Source organism: Dasypus novemcinctus, chromosome 8 (assembly GCF_030445035.2).
Source record: "Dasypus novemcinctus isolate mDasNov1 chromosome 8, mDasNov1.1.hap2, whole genome shotgun sequence".
Lineage (NCBI taxonomy): Eukaryota > Metazoa > Chordata > Mammalia > Cingulata > Dasypodidae > Dasypus > Dasypus novemcinctus.
Window position 1 is genome coordinate 5,154,795 of NC_080680.1, and position 22,683 is coordinate 5,177,477.

A 22,683-nucleotide genomic window follows, 5' to 3' on the forward strand; every position below is an offset into this window, starting at 1 on the left:
CAGTTCTGTTTTTCTGAAGACCCCTGACTAGTGCAAGTGTATTTATTCTTTTAAATTAAGAATAAAACATACTAGGTTGTAAAATATTTTACAGAATATCATACCTATTATTTTTTTGGAAACTTGTTCCTTTTGTGAAATACTTGGAGAAGAGTGTAGAAATGAAGATTATTAGGAAGGGTAAATTAAAAAGCAAAAAGACAGAAAAGAGTATGATATGAAAACAGAAAGCCTAAGGACAAAAAGGATGAAGTAATGCTTTTACAGTAATAACACAGAATGTCAATGGCTTGAACTCCCCAATCCAAAGGTATAGATGGATAAAAAAGTATGAGCCAACTATATGCTGTCTACAAGAGACTCACCTCAGACATAAGGCCACAACTAGGTTAAAAGTGAAAGGATGGAAAAAGGTATTCCACACAAATAATAATCAAAAAAGATCTGAAGGGATGACACAAATATCAGAAAAAATAGATTTCAAATGAAAAATTGTTATAAGGGATGATGAAGGTCATTATATAGCAATAAAAGGGGTAATACACAAAGAAGTAACTATAGTTAATATAATAAATATTTATGTACCTAACCTGGGTGCCCCAAGATACACAAGGCACACACTGGTAAAACTGAAGGGAGAAACAGATGTCTCTACAAAGTTGAATAGTTCAGCATACCACTCTTAGTACTGGATAGAACATTTGGAGAGAAGACAAATAAAGAAACACAGAGCTTGAATAATATGATAAATGAACTTGACCTAGCAGACATTTATAGAGCATTGCATACCAGACAGCAAGATATACATTCTTTTCAAGTGCTCATGGATCCTTCTCCAGGATAAACTATATGTTGGGTCGCAACACAAGTTTCTATATTTAAAAAGAACGAAGTTGCACAAAACTCTTTATCTGTAATGGAATGAAGCTGGAAATCAATAATGGGCAGAAAAAGGGAAAAATCATGAATATATGAAGGTTAAACAACACACTCTTAAATTATCAGTGGATCAAATAAGAAATTGCAAGAAAATTCTGTAAATAACTTGAGATGAAAGAAAATGAGAGCATAACAAATCAAAACTTTTGGGATATTGCAAAGGCAGTTCTGAGGGGGAAATTTATAGTTTTCAAAGCTTACATTAAAACAAAGATAGCTAAAACTGAAGATCTAACTGCACAACTGGAGGAACCATAAAGAGAATAGCAAACTACTTCCAAACCAAGGCAAAGGAAGAAATCAGTAAAGACCAGAGCAGAAATAAAATGAAATTGAGAACAAGAAAAAACAGAATCAACAAAACCAAAAGATGATTCTCTGAGATCAACAAGATTGACAAACCCTTAGCTAGACTGACGAAGAAAAAAGAAGACACAAAAATAAAATTAGAAATGAGAGCAGAGCCATTACCACTGACAGCACAGAAATAAGAGAGATCATAAAAGGATACTATGACCAACTGTATGCCAAAAAATTAGACAACATAGACAAGAGGGACAAATTCCTAGAAACACAAAAAACCTACAGTGACCCTAGAAGAAAAAGAAGACCTCAACAAAGTGATTGCTTTGTTGAGATTGAAATAGGTATCAAAAAGCCTCCCAAAGATTAAAAGCCCTGGACCAGATGGGTTCACAGGTGAATTCCACCAGTCATTCAAAAATGATCTAATACCAATCTTGCTCAAGCTCTTCAAAAAATTGAACAGGAAAGAATGCTACCAAACTCATTCTATAGAGGCAATACTACCCTACCAAAACCAGATAAAGATACTATGAAGAAAGAAAATTACAGACCAATATATCTAATGAACATAGATGCAAAAATCCTCACCAAAATACTTGCAAACAGAATCCAAAAGCACATTAAAGTTAAAAGTTATACATCATGATCAAGTGGATTTTATCCCAGGTATCCAAGGGTGGTTCAACATAAGAAAATAAATTAGCACAATAAAACACATTAATAAATTGAAGGGGAAAAATTGCATGATCTTCTCAATTGATGCAAAAGGTGTTTGACAAAATTCTCATCATTTGATAAAAACACTCCAAAAGATAAGAAAGAATTAAGCTTTTCTCAATATGCTAAAGTGCATTTATGAAAACCTACAGCTAGCATTGTACTCAATGGTAACAGACCAAAAGCTTTTCCACTGAATTCAGGGACAAGATAAGGATGACCATTGTCACCACTGTTATTCATTAGCTAGAAGTTCAATATCTAGAAGTTCTACCTAGAGCAATTAGGCTAGACAAATAAAAGGCAACCAAATAGGAAAGGAAGAAGTACAACTTTCACTATTTGCTGATGATATGATCCTATCTCTAGAAAATCCTGGAAAATCCACAACAAAGATACTAGAACTAATAGATGAGTTTAGCAAAGTGGCAGGACACAAGGTTGATATGTAAAAAACCATAGCATTTCTATACACTACTGATGAAGAATGTGAGGAGAAAATTTTTTAAAATTCCATTTATAGTAACTAAAGAAACAAATATTTTGAAATAAACAAGGACATAAAGGACCTATATTCAGAAACCCACAAAACATTGCTAAAAGAAACTGAAGAAGACTTAAATAGGACATTCTGTGTTCATGGACTAGGAGATTAAATATTGTTAAGATGTCAATTCTACCCAAACTTATTTACAGATTCAGAGCAATCCCAATAAAAATCCCAAGAGCCTTTTTTTGCAGAAGTGGAAAGCTAATTATCAAATTTATTTGGAAGGGTAAGCATTCTTGAGTAGCCAAAAAGATCTTGAAAAGGAATGAAGGTGGAGGAATCTCACCTCTGGACTTTAAAACATATTACCTAGCTATAGTGATAATATCAGTATGGAACTGGCAAAAAGACAGACACAATGACCACTGGAAGAGAATCAAGAACTCGGCCCTCCCAGCTGAGCCAGAAGAGTTTATTCAACAAATGGTGCTGGGGGAACTGGATAGTCATATCCAAAAGAAAGAAGGAGGACCCCAATCTCACACCTTATAGAAAAATTAACATGAAATGGATCCAGGACCTAAATATAAAAGTGATAACCATAAAACTTCTAGAAGAAAATGTAGGAAAACATCTTAAATATCTTGTGGTAGGCTATAGTTTCTTAAACCTTACACCCAAAGCACAAGCAATAAAAAAAAAATAGTAAATGGGACCTCTTCAGAATTAAACACTTTTGCACCTCAAAGGACAACATATTTGAATGGGCCCTTTTCAGAGATCAGTCAGTTGATATCCCTATAGAAAATTATTTCTAACATCACCAGGTTATGATACATGTTATTTCAGAAAAAGTTGCTTTTCCCTCAGATATATTTCTGAATATGGAATTACTTCTTGATAGCAGTCTGTTATTATTAATCATAGGGTGGTGTAAAATGGAAGAGAATGACACGTGGATATGTAACTCCTGTGAAATAAAAGTACAGTGCAGTATGTTACACTTTTCCTCTCTGGGAAAAACTTCAAGAAAAATGTACCTTTGAATCCTGAATCCATCCGCAATTCAAGGTAATCGTCACAGATTCTGAGGGATGGAGGGAAAAGTATATAAAATCCAGTTCTTGGAGATGCTGTTCCTGCTTCACACCCCCAACCCACCCCCCACCCCCCAACCTCAGGTGACACTCAGAAGAGCTTTGGAAGTGAAGGCCCCTAAGCTGGGGGCTCAACACTGAAACACAGAAATAAAATAGTGTAACTTCCATTTATATTCTTTTTCATCTCATTCTTTGAATTTGCATATTTCTGTAAGCCTGTAAGCATTGTCATCCATATAAATTATAGAACCATAGGGCACACATATAAATTGCAAATAAATAAACATGCACATCTTGGGGACGCATGCTCAGGAAGCTTGTTAGTAGTCTGCAGAATGATAGAAATGTTGGAGAATGCGGACATGAGCCAGATTCTGGGTCTTGCCAAAGGAAAAGACCAAGATTCCTACACAACCCTGGGCCTTGGTCTCCTTCTCCAGAACCACATGTGGGATCCTTTGGGTGGGGCCACAAATCCCAATGGGAAGAGCCACGTCCCCAGAATCGGAAGCTTGGCAGGGCCATCCTCTTCCCAGAGAATGGTGGGTCACACACCAGTGAGTGGACCATTCTGGCCAATGCCGCTGCAGACACTGCCCAGCTGTGGAACCCGCTAGTGGCTGTTGTTGACTGGAGGAGACAGAGCGTCCAGACCGGGTTAGAACATAGTGCAGGGACCTCAGAACTTTCGAGGGCTGGCAGAGCTGCAGGGGTGGGGCAAGTAGTGGGGCCTCAACTTATTGGGAGCACCTGGTACAGGATGGTGAATAGCAGAAACCACCAACCCAGAAGAATAGCTGACAGCCAAGAATGCAATGACTTAAATTTACATTAGAATGAGGGAAATGGGAAGGAGATGTGGCTCAACTGATAGAGCATCCACATATCATATATGAGGTCCAGGGTTCAAAACCAGGGCCTGCTGGCCCATGTGATGAGCTGGCCCACGAGCACTGCTGCCATGTGCAAGGCATGTAATGCCACACAGGGGTGTCCCCATGTAGGTGAGCCCCATATGCAAGAAGTATGTCCCGCAAGGAGAGTCACCGTGCATGAAAAAAAGTGCAACCCGCTCAAGAGTGGCACTGTATACACAGACAGCTGATGCAACAAACAAAAAGAGAAACATATTCCCGGTGTTGTGGAGAATGCAAGCAGACACAGAAGAACACACAGCAAATGAATGCAGGAGAGCAGACAATAGGGTGGGGGAGGGGTGGGGAGGAAGGGGAGAGAAATAACTTAAAAAAAAAGAATGAGGGAATTGTCCTATTGCTTTTGAAGTACAGACAAAATTCTGAAGACAGTAGTTTCATTTACTATTTTAAAAAATCAAACTTCTGTTTCATATGTAAATCCACCAGAATAACTTAATTGTTTTGGATCATATAAAGCAATTCCAGAGAGATAAAAAGCAGACACTTTTAAACAAGGACAAATATTTGGGTGTGGCTAACCTTATAATTAGGAAGTTTAAAAACACTGGATGAATGTAAATATCAGCTCAATATTCCTAGTGAGTAAAACCATTGATTGTATTCACAAACTGGAGTACTAAAAAAGGACTGTTCTCGAAGCCAAACTCAGCATGTAAATGCAATGCCTTCCCCCCAGTGTGGGACATGACACCCGGGGATGAGCCTCCCTGGCACCGAGGGACCACTATCAACTACCAACTGATGATGCAAATGGAAAATGACCTCATACGGAAGGTTCAACGCGGATCAGCGGAATATCCCTGTCTACATAAAATAACATGACTTCAAAATGCTGTTTGACCTAATGTAAGGGGGAAATGGAAAGGAGAAATGAGTCTATATGGCTACGAGTCTCTAAAATGAGTCTGGAGGCTGTCAGAAGGATTGCCCTTATGCACAACTGAGCAGAGTCTGAGAGACAGATAAAGCAGATACAACCTCCAGATATCGGTTCCTTCGAGGGCTAAAGAGACCCATGGGAGTTATGGTCTTGGCTGATGGGGTTAACTACCAGGTCAGATGGCCCCTCTTTGGAACTGGTGTTTATGTGTGATGAATCTGGACTCAGATGAGATCTCTCTTCATAAGACTTTCATGCTAATGTGCTGGAGGTGCAGTTAGTGTCGGGGTTTAAGATATATTTAGGGGATCTGAATCCCTGGACTGACAATGTGATAGCCAGGTCCTGAGCCTCAACACACTCCAGCACCTACAGTCTGACTTATTGGGCTCACCACACTCAGCTAAGATGGAGTTGAAGAAGGACAACCACCACACCATGGAGCCTAGAGTGATTACAACTGAAAGTGGGAGGATTGCATCCAGCATCCATGTGGAATCTGAGCCTCCTCTTGACATAGAGGTGCAATGGACACAACCAATCCAATGTCCACATAGAAAAGGTGGCATTGGATTGAGAAAAGTGGACATGATGGCTGATGGGTATGGGGAAAGGCAGGAAGAGATGAGAGGTGGAGGTGTCTTTGGGACATGGAGCTGCCCTGGATGGTGCTTCAGGGGCAATCACCGGACATTGTAAATCCTCACAGGGCCCACTGGATGGAATGGGGGAGAGTATGGGCCATGATGTGGACCATTGACCATGAGGTGCAGAGGTGCCCAAAGATGTACTTGCCAAATGCAATGGATGTGTCATGATGATGGGAAGGAGTGTTGCTGGGGGTGGAGAGGTGGGGTGGGGGTGGTAGGGTTCAATGGGACCTCATATATATATATTTTTAATGTAATATTATTACAAAGTCAATAAAAAAATTCAAACTAAAAAAAAAAAAAAAAAAAAAAGGACTGTTGCTGCCAGGGAGAGCAACAAGAAGTGCTATCATCAGCAGATCTGAAACACCTTTCCGGCCATTGTACAACTTCAGGAGTTAGCTGTGCAGAAAGATGAAGGGTGTTTTAATCGATAATCAAGTTGTAGCGAAGGCAGCGTCTGTCATTGTCAGTACTTGACAAAATGAAAGATGATGTGTGAAGAACAAGTTGAGAAATACAAGTATTTCAATTTTGTTACTAAAATAAATCTCTTTTGAACATTATCACTAGAAATAATATAAACGTCTATACTGGTCAATCCAATGCCACTGTCTCCATCACCCAGCAATCTGTATGAGATATTATATCAAAAAATACAAAGACATTATATCAGACACTCTGTGATCTCTAACACAGTGGGATGGCCAGACATGAAAGAGACTAAAAATGGCAAAACATACATCAGACAAAAGAGCCTAAAACCAGACACTCTGAAAAGTGTCATCAAAGTGAGCAGGAAGAAAATACCAGACCACTGGACTGGAGAGGGATCAAGCAGTTTTGGCACACAACTAGGAGCCCACCTTTTTATCCCTCCTTTGATGATGAAATTCATCAGTAACAAAGAGCCCAACTTGCAGGCACTTATGTATAAGTGGGCCCAGATAATGATTACTGGCCCAAACTTACAAATCATAGTTCGCAGGTAGGCCCAGCCAATGACATCCCTGTCCCCACCTCCCTTTGTCTAAATCTAATAAAAACCCTGTGTCCAAATCTGTTCAGTCAGGCAGATTTGAGCCTTTTTCTCCTGACCTCCACAGGCATACTAAAACTCTTTCCCTTGTTGATCAGCCTTGTTATGGACTTTAATTCTCTGCACTGGACAAGAACCCAGGGAACCTGTGAGAGTTGCCTTCAGATAAACCTCTTGAAGTGAAACTGGACGTCATTAACAGACCCAGTGAAGGTGTGAAAAATGCACACCTTGCTCTCGGAGATTTGGCTACCAATGAAACCTTTCATGTGACAATGATACTGTCCTCATTGATGTAGCAATAAACATACAGTTGGTGAAAAAATACTACAAATTAAAAATTTAAGAAAAATAGAAACTTAAAAAAACTGATAACAGATGCTGATGAGGGGAGTAGATATAGCTCGATGGTTGAGCACCTGCCTCCCATATGAGGTCCCAGGTCCAATCCCCAGTACCTACAAAAAAAAGGAGAAGAGATCTTGATGATCTCTAAAAAGAACGGTACTTTTAACTTCATCCTACTGAGTTCATGGGGTATCATGTGTATATTATTTGTATTAGGGTATTAATTTAACAGTAGTCAAACTCTTGAAAATTTAAGCACTCTGTATTCAAATTGCAGGTAGACATTTTACAAAGTGTTTTTATGAATATCTTCCTCATTTTATATCATTTCTCTTTGATAGCATTTCAATGGTTTTCTGAGGTGATGGGTTGGGAAGGTGAATTAGAATGTTCAACCTACAAGCTGATACTATGAACTCTGGTATTGATAGAAACTGAAATCCTAAGTAAAGGGAATCAACAGTGTTGGACTGGAAACAGCATTTAAGAGAATGGAAGAACCAAAATCGTTTTGGTGGTCATAACATTTATAAATTTTCACTACCTTAAATCGAACAAATATAAATTTTGGACTTCTGGTTTCTTGTCCAATATGTAAAGAGTTTGGAAATAGTCACGAATGCACGCACAAGCAGAAAGGTGAAAAACTTGTCTTAACTTTAGATATCAAGACACAAATTAAAATAAAGTGATGAGAAAGGTATAGTATTGTAACATCAATCAAAAGAAAGCTGCAGTGGCTATATTAATTTCAGACAAAGCAGATTTCAGAGCAAGGAAAATGATGAGTGATAATGAGGGGTCACTACATAAAGATAAAGAGGTCAGTTCTCCAAGAAGGCATAACAACCCTGAATGCATATGCACAAAACATCGAAATGCATGAAGCAAAATCTGACAGAACTGCAAGGAAAAATAGCAGATATATACAGATGGAGACTTTAACATCCCGCCCCCCCATCAGTAATCCCCAGATCCAGCAGGTAGATATCGGTAAGGATGGGGAGGACTGAATAGCACTAACCATCAACTAGATCTGACATTTATAGAATACTCTAAGAGCAGAATTCACATTCTTCCAAAGCTCACATGGAACTTTAACAAAGGTAGATCACATCCTATGTCATAAAATACACCTTAACAAGTTTCAAAGAATAGAAATTATACAAAATATGTTCACAGATCACAAAGGAAACAAACTAGGAATCAGTAACTAAAAGCAAGTCTGAAAGTCCCAAAATATTTGGGGATTTAACAGCATACTTCTAAATAGAAGCAGGTCAAAGAAGAAGCTCAGAGAAACAAAAATATTTTGAACTAAGTGAAAATGAAAACAGAACTTATCAAAATTTGTGAGATGCAGCAAAAGCAGTGCTCAGAGAAAAAATTATAGCATTGAATGCACATATTAGAAAAAAAGAAAGATTTAAAATGAATAATCTAAGCTTCTACCTTAGAAATTAAAAAGACAAATCTGGCATAAGGAGAAGAAAAGAAATAATAAAATTAGAATAGAAATCAATGAAATTTAAAAAAGGAAAACAACAGTGAAAATCAAGGAAACTAAAAGGTGATTTTTTAAAAGATCAATAAAATTGATAAACCTGTAGTCAGGCTAACCAAGGAAAAAGGAGAGAAGACACAAATTACTAACATCTGAAATGAAAGGGAGGTCATCATAAGGAATCCCCCTGGCTTTAAAAGGATAATAAAGGAGTATTATGAACTATGCAATGGCCACAAATTTGAAAGCATCCACTTCCTTAGACCCTCCCCCAAATCATCCAACCAAAGTCTGCATACTATATTGTTATTCCTAACACCCTCTACTGAGACACCCCATGGCTCTCCATGGTGTGTGATCACCCTCACCGCAACAAGAAATCCAACCTGTTCAAGGTACAACTTGTTTAAAGGTGTTTTGCTAGTGGTCTTTGACTGGAGGTCATGATACTGGAATGATCTTATCTTAATCGGGTGACTCTGTCTCTGGGAGCAGAACATACATACCCACCACTCCCCAACTCCCCAAATACTGTCTATGGAGAAAGACTTCTCTGACTCCCCCGGAGAGATCATTTATTTCTCCCAGTGAAACCATGTAGATCTGGAGACTTCTCCTTTGGAAGCTTTTAAATGAGAAACTCAAGTTCTTGAATGGTTATAGGATTACTTAAGTTGTCTAAATGGTTATAAGATTACTTGTCAAATTTTTCTTTATTTTTGCTTTGGTAGTTTGTGGTTTTCAAGAAAATGTTTCATTTACTCTAAACTGCCAAATTGATGAACATAAAGTTGCTTGTAGTATTCATTTCTTATCCTTCCAATGGTTGCAGGACCTGTAGTCAGATCTACTGTTGCATTTTTCATATTGATAATTTATGTCTCCTTCCTTTTTATCTCTGTCAATCTTGATAAAGGTTTGTCAACTTTATTTATTCTGCTGAAATAACTTCGTTTCATTTTCTGTTATCTTGCTTTAAATTTCGTTGATTCTTATTCTTACCTTTATTTTTCCTTTCTTATACTTTTTCCATTATTTTGTTCTTATTTTTATAATTTCTTATGGTAGGAACTTATTGATTTAATGCTTTTCTACTTTAAGCATTTAGTACTCTAAATTTTCTTAGTTTTGCTTTAGTTACACCCCATGTAATTTGAAATGTTTAATTTTCATTTTCATTGAGTTCCACATATTTTTTTTTCCTTCAAGCCTTTCTCTTTGACCCATGGATTATTTAGACTTGGATTATTTAGTTTTCAAGTGTTTGTAGATGTTCCTGTTAACTTTCTGTTACTAATTTCTAGTTTGATTCCATTAGTGTTGGTGAACATACATTGTCTGATTTCAATAATTTTTAATGTGTGAGGTTTGTTTTATGACACAGAATTTGATCTTGTATGGTGAATGTGCTGTGGATGAAAAAAATGCATTCTGCTGCTGTTGGGTGGAATAGTATATAATTGTCAAGTAGCTCCTATCTGTTGATTGTGTTGCTCAATTCTTCTATGTCCTTGTCATTTTTCTGTCTAGTAATTCTAATATTTGCTGAGAATAAAGTATGGAAGTATTCAACTCTTAAGTGTAGATTATTTGTCTATTTCTCATTTCAGCTCTATCAGGTTTTGCTGCATGTATTTATAAGTGTAGATGTGTGGCATGTAAACATTTAGGATTAGCAGTGCATTGCTTCTCGCTGGCTGCTTCAAGATGGTTGCTTTATCTGCAGCTTGTAGACTCTGATGTGTACTGATGTGGATCTTTTGGTTATTCTTATTTTGTTTATTCTACTCTACTTATTCTAATAAACTGTGGGTTTAGTTATTCTGCCAAATTTGGGGGAATTTTCAAACATTACTGATTACTTTTTCAGGCTCATTTTTACTCTTCTCTCTCTCTGAGATTTCAACAATATATATGTTCCCTCCATTCTTATTGTCCAGCAGGGTCCTGAGACTGTACTTTTCTTCCACTCTATTTTTTTATCTGTTTTTAAGAATGGATAAATTCTACTGTTTTACTTCAAGTTTACAGATTCTATCCTTTGTCATTTACTTTGTACTATTCTATCCATCCAGCGAGTATTTATTTTGATTATTGTATTTTCCCTTCTATAATTTCCATTTGACCCTTTTGATAACTTGAATTTCTTTGCTGAGATTTTCTATTTTTTCATTTGTTTCAATAGAATTCTTAATTCCTTATCAAAAGATTTTTTGATAGGTGCTTTAAAATCCTTGTCAAATAATGCTGACATCTGATTTATGTCATGTACATGCAGGTAGATCAAAAGTCAAAATAATACAAAGTGAGCAATCTATTTGTATCATTTGGGGAATATTAGACGGGTTTAGATACAACAAAATATAACGGTGAAAGTAACTGTGATATAATTTGTCAACGACATTTGGGAAATTAAGAATCATCTCTATATTTACAATAATTTCACCACATTTATTCATGTATGTCTAAGAAGAAAGGTAAACTACATTTTTTTCCTTTATTATAGAAGTTGTTGGTTTATAAAACAATGACACATAAAATACAGGATTCCCATATACCACCCCACCACCAACACCTTGCACTCATGTGGAGCATTTGTTGTAATTGTTGATAACACATTTTTTATAATTATATACAATTAAAGTCCACCGTTTAACTTAGGTTTCACTGGGTAGTGTAGTGTAGTTCCATGGATTTTTAAAATATTTTTATTCTGCTATTATATATACAATCTAACATCTCCCTTTTAAATTATATTCAGATATATATTTCAAGGCTGTTATTTGCTTTTACAATGCTGTGCTACCATCACCACCATCCTGTACATTTTAGGCATTTTTAAAGCTGCAAGTAGGAAAAATGCCACAGTCAAAACTGAAGACAGGAATGTAAAGAATTTTTCCATCTTGCATAACTGAAATCTTCTGAAAGTTATGCTTTCTCATATGTTTTTGTGGTTCATCTTTGTTGGAGTATGTATCAGTATTCAGTTTTTTTTTCTTCTGAATATTACTCTATTTTACTGATATGCCACATTTTGTTATACAATCATTTCCAATTTTTTGCTTCTATGAATAACATTGGTATAAATATTTGTGTGCAAGTCCTTTTGTGAATGTTTTTATTTCTCTTGGACAAAATCCTAGGAGTGGAACTGCAGGGTTATATGGCAAATTGGTGTGTACCTTTCTAAGAACTGTCAAACTATTTCACATTCTCATAGAATGTATGAGGGCTCCAGTTTCTCCCATCCCTGCCTGCACTTTTTACTTTTTTTGATTATACCCATCCTTGTGGGTAAGTGGTATGTCATCACTTTAATATGTATTTCTCTAATGACTAGTGATGCTGAACATATTTCATATGCTTACGGGCCATTGCATATCTTCTTTGATGAAATGTCTATTCAAATATTTTGCCCATTTATACATTGGGCTTTTTGTTCTAATATGTTTTATATATTCTGGATACAAGTTATTTATCAGACATAAGATTTGTGAATATTTTCCCCAGTACATGGCTTGCATTTTTTCATTTAATGATGTATTTTGAAGTACAAAATTTTGAACTTGGATGAAATCCAATGTATTGATGTTTTATTTTATGAATTATGTTTTGGTGCCATATGTATTAAATAGTTGCCTAACCCAAGATCACAAAGATCTTCTTCAATGTTTTTTTTCATAGTTGTATAGTTTTAGATCTTATATTTAGGAAGATGATACATTTTGTGTTAATTTTTGTGTAAGGTAAAGGGTCAGAATTAACCATTTTCCATGCGTATATCCAACTGTCTCAGAACAATTTGTTGAAAAGATTATAATTTTCCCATTAAATTGCCTTGGCACCTTTGTCAAAAATTAATCAACCTTTGTCATAAATATAAGGATTTACTTCTGGAATCTCAATTCTGTAACACTGAACTGTGTATTTATTTTCATGCCAGTAGTACACTTATGATTATTGTAGCTTTATAGTAAGTTCTGAAATCAGTAAGAGTAAAACCTCCAACTTAGCTGTTTTTTAGGCTTGTTTTTAGCCAGTCTGGATCTTTGCTTTTACATGTACATTTTAAGAACAGCTTGTCAATTCTACAAAAACTCCTGCCCAGAATATGAAGGAGATAACACTGAATCTATAGATAAAATTGGGAAGACTTTCCATTTAATAATATTGAGACTTCTAATCCAAGAACAAGGAAAGTCTTTCCATTTATTTAGATCTTAGGTAATTTCTCTAGCAATATTTTATAGTTTTACTGTACACACCTTGATTTCTTTTTTGAATTTATGACTAAGTATTTTATTTTTTCTGATACTATTGCCAACGGAATAATTTTCTTTATTTCAGTTCTGTACAAAGTGAAAAAAAAGCTAATATATAGAAATACAATAATTTTTGTATATTGACCTTGAAATCTGCAACCTTACTGAAATAATTTGTTAGTTCTAACAGTTTTGGTTTATTTGCTTGATTTTTTGGGCATTTTTATTTTGCTTCCTTAGTATTTTCTATATACAGTATGAAGTTATCTATAAATAAAAGTAGTTTTACTTCTTCCTTTCCAAATTGGCTGTTCCTTTCCTTTTCCTTGTCTTACTGCACTGACTAGAACCTCCAGTCTAATGTGCAATAGAAGTGATAGCGTAAGCATCTTGCTCCCAGTCTTCAGGGGGAAGCCACTCAGTCTTTCACCATTAACAATGGCTTTAGCTGACATTCTTTATCAGATTTAGGAAGATCCCTTCCATCCTGGTTTTACTGACAGTTTTTAAAATCGTGATTTAGTATTGGGCTGTGTCAAAAGCTGTTTCTCCACCTATTGAGATAATAGGATGGTTTTTGGTTTTAGTTCTAAATTTTTTTTTAAAGATTTATTTCATTTTATTCCCCCCCCCCCAAGTTGTCTGTTCTCTGTTCTCTGTGTCTATTTGCTACGTGTTCTTCTTTGTCCGCTTCTGTTGTTGTCAGCGGCATGGGAATCTGTGTTTCTTTTTGTTGCGTCATCTTGTTGTGTCAGCTCTCCGTGTGTGCGGCACCATTCTTGTGCAGGCTGAACTTTCTTTTGCGCTGGGTGGTTCTCCTTATGGGGCGCACTCCTTGAACGTGGGGCTCCCCTATGCGGGGACACCCCTGCATGGCACAGCACTCCTCGCACGCATCAGCACTGTGCGTGGGCCAGCTCCACACAGGTCAAGGATGGACGCCCTAACCACTGGGCCAAGTCTGCTTCCCTGGGTTAAGTTCTATTAATAGAGGTTTTTTTTCCTTCTATTAATATGGCTTTTTGATCTATTAATTCTAGACCTAACATTTAATATTACATAACTTTTGGTTTAATTGATTTTCTTTATTTTTTTTTTTTCTGTTTTCTATTTCATTGATTTTTCAGAGGTTAACTCGATCATATATTTTGGAATAAATTCCAATTAGTCATGATCATATAGGTTGCTGGGTTTTCTTTGCTAATATTTTGTTGAGGGTTTTGGCATATACATTCATGAGGCATATTTGCATGTGGTCTTCTTTTCTTGTTAGACTGTGGTCTCACAGTAATACTGCCTCTTAGAGTAAGCTGGGCAATGTTCTCACCTCCATTTTCTAAAATAATTTATGAATTCTTGGTAGTTGTTCTTCTTTAAACGTTTGGTAAAATTCATTAACAAAACCACGTGGGCCTGGGCTTTCTTTGTTGGAAGAATTTTAATTACAAATGCAAATTTCCTTGCTTTTTTATAGTAGTGCTCCTCAACTGAGGGCAATTTTGTCCCCCAAGAGACATGAGGCCATTTTTCATTGTCACATCTGAGGTGGAAGTGGTACTCACACCTAGTGGGCAGAGGCAGGGATATTGCTAACCATCCTGTGATGCAAAAGACAGTTCCCCGTGACAAACAAGCACCTTATTCAAAGTGTCAAAAGCATCAATGTGGAAAACTCTGTTTTATAGTATATTCATATTTTGATTTCTTCCTGGTTCTATTTTGGTAATTTGTGTCTTTCTAGGAATTTCCCCACTTTTATATAAATCATTGACATGAAAGTGTTTATATTTTTCCATTATATTTCTTTTCCTTTTATGTAAGGATATCAGTGATATCCTTCATTCCTGATATATAATTTGTGTCTTATCTCTTTTACTATCATGGCCATTCTAATTAAAAGTTGTTAATGTTGATATTTTAAGAAAAAAAGTTTGGTTTCATTTATTTTCTGTATTTTTTTCCTGTTTTCTATTTCCTTGATTTTCATTAAAAGTTTTATTTTCTTCTTCTACTTACTTTGGGCTTAGTTACTCTTCTTTCAATAGTTTCTTTTTTTTTTTTTTAAGATATGTTTCTCATTTTATTAGAGACGAAAGATAAATATTACACAATAAGAGTTCCCTCCAACCGGGACCTCTTCATTTTGTACTTTGTGACACGGAGTTACCAAGTCTTTTGTTTTCCCCTTTATTAGAGAAGTTGTAGGTTTATAGAACAATCATGCATAAAATACAGGATGGCTGTATACGACCTTAAAATTAATACCTTGCATTAGTGTATATCTGTTACAATTAAAGTACATTTTAATAATTGTACTATTAACTATAGTTCATGGTTCAACTTCGGGTTCACTATTAGTGTAGTGCAATTCCACAGATTTTTTTTTTTAAACTACTCTGTTACTATATATACTTTAAGTTGGAAAACCAGATTATTAATTTGAGATCTCTATACATTTTCTAATATAGACATTTACAGCTCAAATTTCTCCTAAACACTGCTGTATCTAAATTCTATAAATTCTGATTTGATTTTCATTTTTTTGAGTTAATTCAGCTAAAATTATTTATTTTTCTTGTGAATTATTTCTTTGACCCATGGGTTATTTACAAGGATGTTCTTTAATTTTCATATACTTGTGGATTTACAAATTTCTTTATATGGTTGAGCTCTAATTAATTTAATTGTGGTTGGAGAACATAACTTGCATGACTTCAATCCTTTTAAATTTATTTAGACTTCTTTTATGGCTTAACATAGGTATGCTGTATCCTGGAGAATGTTCCCACTGTGCTAGAGAAGAACATGTATTCTGCTGTTGTTGGGTGGAGAGATCTATGATATCTGCCAGGCCTAGTTGACTGATTGTGCTGCTCAATTTTTCTATGCTCTTGCTTATTTTCTGTCTAGTCGTTCTATCTATTGAGAGCGGGGTGTTGAAGTTCTTGAGCATTATGCTTGCATGTTTTATGCTTGTGTTTGAAACTGGACCTTTAAAATAATACATTGTAGTTAATTTGCATTCTCATTACCATGGGTGTGGTTGTAATGTTTCCTTTCTTTGGCTGGTTGGTAATTTGCTTAGACTAATTTTGTGGATTGTGTTTCTTCTACAATGCATGGTCTCCTTTGTTTCTGATTTTTTGGTTGTTGTTTTGTTGCTGTTTGGATTATTTTATTTTATTAATTCCTGGCTTCCTAAGGGTATCCCTTGCTAACCATAGCTGATTGTTCAGACATGGTTAGTCTGAGTTTGTGTTTAATCTCTTGAGCTGGTAAGGCTTCCCCACATTGCTGATGGATCTATGTGTAGCTTGAAGAATGCTTTAAAAACTAAGCAGTCTGTCCTGGCTTCCTGTATTTGCAAGGTGTCAGGCTCAGCAGGAGACAAGAAGTTCAACAGGACCCCCTCTGCTCTCTCCTGAGGACGCATGCAGCCTTGCACTTAAACAAAGCCTTGTAGACCACTAGGTACAAGTGGGCTTTTAACACAGTCCTCTTTGGCACTCTCATTCCTAAGATTCTTGTAATTGTTTTACTGGTGTTCGGCATGTTGCTTTCCCACAAGTATTAAGAACTCAGACTAGTAATGATGTTGGCTTTCCTTGACTGTCTGCAAGTGAAATTGCTCTTATTTTTGATAATGCCCCTGAGCAAGAGAAATTGCTCTTATTTTTGATAATGCCCCTGAGCATGAGACGTTTATACTCTGCTTCAAATAAAATCAACATCTTCCACTTCTTGTCCCCCAAGTCTGCCACACCCAACTGGATTAAATTTACAAAGAAACTGAAGAATGGGCAGGAAAAAAGGAAGTGGTGCCCCGCTAGAGTGCCACAGATGTTTACTTTTCTTATCGAGATTAAATTTTCTTGAGCCAATGCTTCTTAAGATACTGTACCAATTCAATCAATTTCCTGTCTTTAATTGGTTGTTTTATACAATTTTGTACAGTGTTATCATTGGTTCAGGGGAAGAGGATTTTCTGATCTTCTCATTCAACCATTTTATGTTGACTGTAATTTGAAATTACTATATTGTGGATATATCAAGTTAAAATATATTACTAAAACTGTATTATCTATTTTATTTTACTTTTAATATGGATATTGAAAAATTTTAAATGACCTAAGTGGCTCATTTTCAGTTTTATTTGCACAGCACTACTCTAGATGTTACCCAAGGAATTACCTCCAAAAAGACACTTTCATGTGTGGATCTTATTTAAATTATGATCTTTTAGAGTTGGTACGCATGTTGTGATGGCCTGAGACTTGGGGAACCCACGGAGGGGGTGAATACATTTTTCATGGGGAAGTAATGTGAATCACTGGAGGCCAGAGTGTGGACAGTGGTAGCTGGCTCTTGAACTGGCTCCTGCCTCCTTCAGTGTGGGCTGGGACCTAGTGAGTTGCTTCTAATTAATATAATACAGCAAAGGTGTGGCAGGTCACTTCATAGATTAGATTACAAAAGGCTGTGACTCTGTCTTGCTCATACACTCTCTCTGGCTCTTCTCAAGGCTTGCTCTAAAAAAATCACTTGTCATTTTGTGAGTTGCTCTATAGAGAAGCTCATATGGTAAGGAATCTTGGGCTGTCTCTGGCCGTCAGCCAGTGATGACCTACTAAGACCGTCAGCACAATAGCCCATGAACTAAATCCTGCTAACTACCATGTCAGTGAGCTTGAAAGTGGACCTTTCCTCAGTCAAGCCTTGAGATGAGACCACAGTCCTGTATTACCCGCTTGCAGCATAAAAGACTTTGAAGCACAGGACCAAGTGAAGCTTTCCCTGATTCCTGACTTAACAGAGAGAGTGAGGTATTAAATGTTTAAAGCCACTATGTTTTGGGACATGTAATAGTAGATAACTAATACCTAGCTGTACCAGTCTCTATTCCCACCAGCTGTGTTTGAGAATTCCAGTTATTTCACATTCTCAGGAATGACAAACTTCATCATTTTAGTTATTATAGTAAGTGTGTGGTAGCAGTTCATTGTTTTAAATTTGCATATAATTTTAATTTAATGTACTTTATTGCCATTCATATTTTTCTATGGAACAAACAACATTTTTACATATTTCTGATTGCCTTTTTGTCTTTATGCTGAGCAGTAATGTCAGAATGTCAGCCAGAAGGGTATTGGAAATGAAAGAAAGAGAAAAAGGAGAATGAAACAAAGAGGAAGAAAGAGAGAGAGCTGGGATCAGGGGGTCTGCCAGTAGAGACTCCTCAGACAACTTTATTGTTTGCAAGGGTCTATTTACCCCAGTCTACATGAGAACAAGCAGCAACATGCAGTTAACTAGTAGCATTACTCGTGATCTAAGGAACTCAAAAAATCTTATCTCAAGGTGCAAAGTCTAAGTGTTCCATTTACTATAAATGTGCTCATTTTTATCTCTGCCTGTGGCTTCATCCTGATAGCCATCAAGCATTCAACCCTTGCATTCTTTATGTTGCAAGCCTAGCCATGGAGACAGCACATCTCTCCTTGGGAGACCACTGTGCCTCAGTTTCCAACACAGTTTAACTCTTCTTTTTATATATTGAATACTAATCATTATCTGAAATATATTTTACAATTTTTTTTTTCAGTATATTACTGGTCTTTTAATTCCTTAAAAATACATTTTGAAGAATAAAGTTTATAAATTTAACAAAACAAAGCTACATTATTGGAAAAACCTCTTCCTCCCTACGAATTGCTTTGGCACATTTGTCAAAACTCAACAGACCAACTTTTTATGTGTGGGTCTAACCTGGACTCTCTTATTATGTTTCAGTGACTACACGTTTATCTTTACCCAGATGCCACATAGTTTGCTTACTTTAGCACTTTAGTAAGTCTTGAAATCAGGTAGGCTAATAATGTCATCAATAACTCAATTAAATTTTTCTACAGAATCCATCTTAAAATAACGTCAGTACAATACAAGCTGGAACTCGGTAAAAACACTGTAACACAAAGAAAAAAAACCCTAAAATTTGATAATTAAACAGAACATCATGGTGTAAATCACAGTCGCCTGATTCAAAACATAAATTAAGCACAGATATACTCATTTACTAAGTTTATGTTGGCTTCTAAGCATTGATTCTGGAATTGTCAGGTTGTTTTGTTCAATTTTTATAATTCTTACCAATTTTCTATCCTTAAAAAATCTTAATTTTATTAAGAAATTTTACACTTTGCCTTACTTATTTATAACTGTTAAAAGAACCATATAACTCATTGAAAATATATTGTTTCACACTAAAAAGAAACACATAAATTTAAGAACTGTGATAAAGAGAAAAACCAAGATGAGTTGAATCCACACTTTTTTTAAATGAAAGTCTGCTCATAATATCCCTGAACACAGTTTCATGTTGTTAAATGTTCATATGAGTAATGAACAAGCATATAATGAACAATTATAAGAAATGTTACAAAATCTTACTAGAAGAGAATAATTCAAATATTTATATAAGTGGATGCATGTGAATATTAACATAAGAATATGTATATATGTACAGTGTGTTTATGTATGTGTATATATATACACATATAATATCCTATATGTATGAATGTGCCTGGCAGATGAAGCAAAGGAAAATTTATAAAATGTCTACATAGTACATAAAATAGTCATTATAAGAACCAGCAATAAGCTTAAATGATGTTCACAGAATTCGACAAGTACTGTAGGTCTCCCATGAGAGCTGCTCGATGTTGAATCAAGGTAAGAACCTCAGAACACAAACATTAAAAAGAAACTTGGAAATTGTTGGTTTGACTTTTCATTAAAAGCACATATTCTATACAACATCTATGACTCCTGGTGAAAAAAAGCCTTTTCTTAAATGCATACAATGATAAGGAATATAATACTTCCCTTTTGGACTGATCTCATTGTTTCAAACTAAGTATTGTGATGAAATTTCCTTCCAGAAATGATTTAATTTTCAAAATTGGCCTAATTTTATTTTATATGTCTTTCCTATTTTAAATACATGCACTTCTTTAATTTAAAATCATTTGGGGTTGTTTCTAGATAGTTCACCAGTTGGCAGACTTTATTTTTAAAATACTCAATGTCTACCTTTTTATGTTTTTAAATATTTTATTTTGAAACAACTTCAAACTTTAAGGAAAGTTGCAAAAATAATTATAAAAAAATACATACAACTCCAACATATCCTCTACCCAGATATTCAACTACTAGCATTTTGCCATGTTTGTTATCTCATCTTATCTGTCTGCCTGTCTGTCTACCTACCTATCTACTTTTCTAAATATTTCACAGTAAAGAGCATATATCATGATTTTCTGAAATTTAACCCTTCCATGTGCATTGCCTAAGAACACTCAGTTATGTAACCACCTTAAGTACAGCTATCAAGTTAAAAAAATTTAACATTAATATAAACATAATACACGGATACATAGTTAAAGAAAAATAACAATTATAGAAAGCCCATATTCCAGTTTTTCAGTAGTCTCAATAATGTGCTTTGTGGGAGGCGGGACAAGAAGGCATCAGAGTAAGTGCACCTTCATCATCTCTCTTACAAAAAAAAGGCTGAGTGGGGACAAAATCCTGCCTGAGTGAGCTGTTTTGGAAACCCACAGAGCAGGAGGCTGCTGGGCATCATGCAGAGAGAGTGCAACGAGGAGCGTGATAGCTCAAGGTAAAACCCGGGCTTTCTGTCCCTCCCCCAGGGCAAGAAGCCTCAACTTCCTCCAACCCTTACCAGACACACAGCCTAGAACTCCAAGAGTGGGAGGGTTCTGGTGGATGGTGGAGAGGGGTCCTATGAGTGTGGGTTCAATTGTCTGGACCCCCTTTTTGAGCTTTGTGGAGCATACCAGCTGGCTCCAGGAGAAACCAGGAAGGGGGGAGAGGCAAATCTGTGGAGGCAGCATGATTTACCTAAACTCTGTAGTTAAGTCTAGGAGAAGGAAGAGCCAGGCAATTAACTAGTCCTGTGCAACACACCTAAGGAGGGGACAGTAGAAAGTGCTTGGTAGGCTGCCAAAAGCATATTTAGGGTTCCCAGCAAAGTGTGGGTGCTCTCTCTCAAAGAGACTGAGAGTCATTTTCTGTGGTGAATTGGTTCACCAGGGTCCCATCTGAATCTCCGAGGGGAGCTCTCACATGGGCTTCCTGCTGCCCTGGGAGAGAGGGAAGTGGGAAGGGGAGAAAGGGGGAAGGGCAGATTCCTAACCAGTTTACTCAATGGCAAAGAGCCCATCCTGCCCCTGGAAAGGGGCTTTTTTTGAGAAGCAGGTTTCCCTGAAGGAGAGTTTGGCTCAGTGGAGGAGTTTCAGCCTTCAATGTGCAAGGTCTCTGATTCAGTTCCAGCTCCTCTTAGAGTAATGACTGACTGGGATATTAGCTGATACTCTGAGATAGGGAAAACATAGATATTATCTTTGAATTAGCCACCTCTGGGCCTCTTATTTTCCCTAAATAAGAGCTTAACAGGGAAGTCTGTTGTTGTTTTTTATATTGTTTGGTTGACTCCTTGCTGGAGGACTTGTGTTTTTTCTTTTTTTTTCTTGTTACCTTGTCTTGCCTTCCTCTTTATCCCCCCACTTTTTCTTTTCTTTTTTCTTTTTTCAATTAGGTGCTGCTGGCTTCTCTGTTTGCTGTGCTTCCTCAACCTCAATTTCCTGTTTTCTGTGTGTACTGATTTTGGTTACCAATACTATCTTTTTTCCTTCCTACCTCTTTCTACCTTCCACCTTCTGTTGTTGCTCTTACATTCCATCTCTTTGTTCAGCCTCCAATTTTTCTGACCTTTTATTTCTAACACTTCTATTCTGTTTTCTATCTTTTATTAACTCTTTATCTTACTGTCCTCTCTTTTCTCTCTCCCTCTCTCCTGGTCACACTAGCCTTTTAATTCATACCATATTCTTCTCCATATTCAGTTTCCCATTTCATTGTAGGTACTCTACTTTCTTATTCCTATAATGCTACACTGCTTACATGAGTTTAATACTCATTCTCCTAAGTCTTATGTGGTTCTTCTGCTAAAATTTACTACCAATACTACTACTATACTTTTTTCTTTTCTTACCTCTTTTGTTTTCCCTGTCCCTAATCTTTTTCCTTCAAGGTAACTTAGACAACAACAAGGAAATAGAAAAGAAGAACAAAGTATCAAGGAGAAAACTTAACATGCAAAAACAGCACCTAGAAAAACCTAAGACTAGAGGGAGAAGCTAATAACTGAACAGCCCCACCAAGATTAAAATGATGACCAGACAGCAACAAAAAATTACAAACCATACCAATAATCAGGAAGATATGGCCCAGTGCAATGAACAAATTAAAAACCAGGAAGAGGAACAGAACATCGAACAACTAATCAAAGCTCTCCAAAAATACATCATGGACTAACTTAATGAAGTGAAGGAAGAGATTAAGGATATTAAGAAGACACTTGGAGAGCATACTGAGGAACTTGTAAACATACACAAAGAGATAACAGATATGATAGTGATGAACAGC

The 22,683-nt window shown here is 36.2% G+C and overlaps 1 protein-coding gene across 6 annotated transcripts in view; it reads right to left on the reverse strand.

Moving 5' to 3' along the window:
- The window catches only part of LOC139439474 (serine palmitoyltransferase 1-like), a 190,518-nt gene that overhangs the window by 55,640 nt on the left and 112,195 nt on the right, over nucleotides 1-22,683 (reverse strand). For 2 of the 6 annotated variants that reach the window (XM_071216566.1, XM_071216565.1), the window contains exon 8: nucleotides 3,493-3,539. The exons of the other annotated variants lie outside the window; for them this stretch is intronic. In XM_071216566.1, the coding sequence (XP_071072667.1) occupies nucleotides 3,493-3,539 (47 nt within the window). The remainder of the gene's footprint in view (nucleotides 1-3,492; nucleotides 3,540-22,683) is intronic. 6 annotated transcript variants of the gene reach the window in all.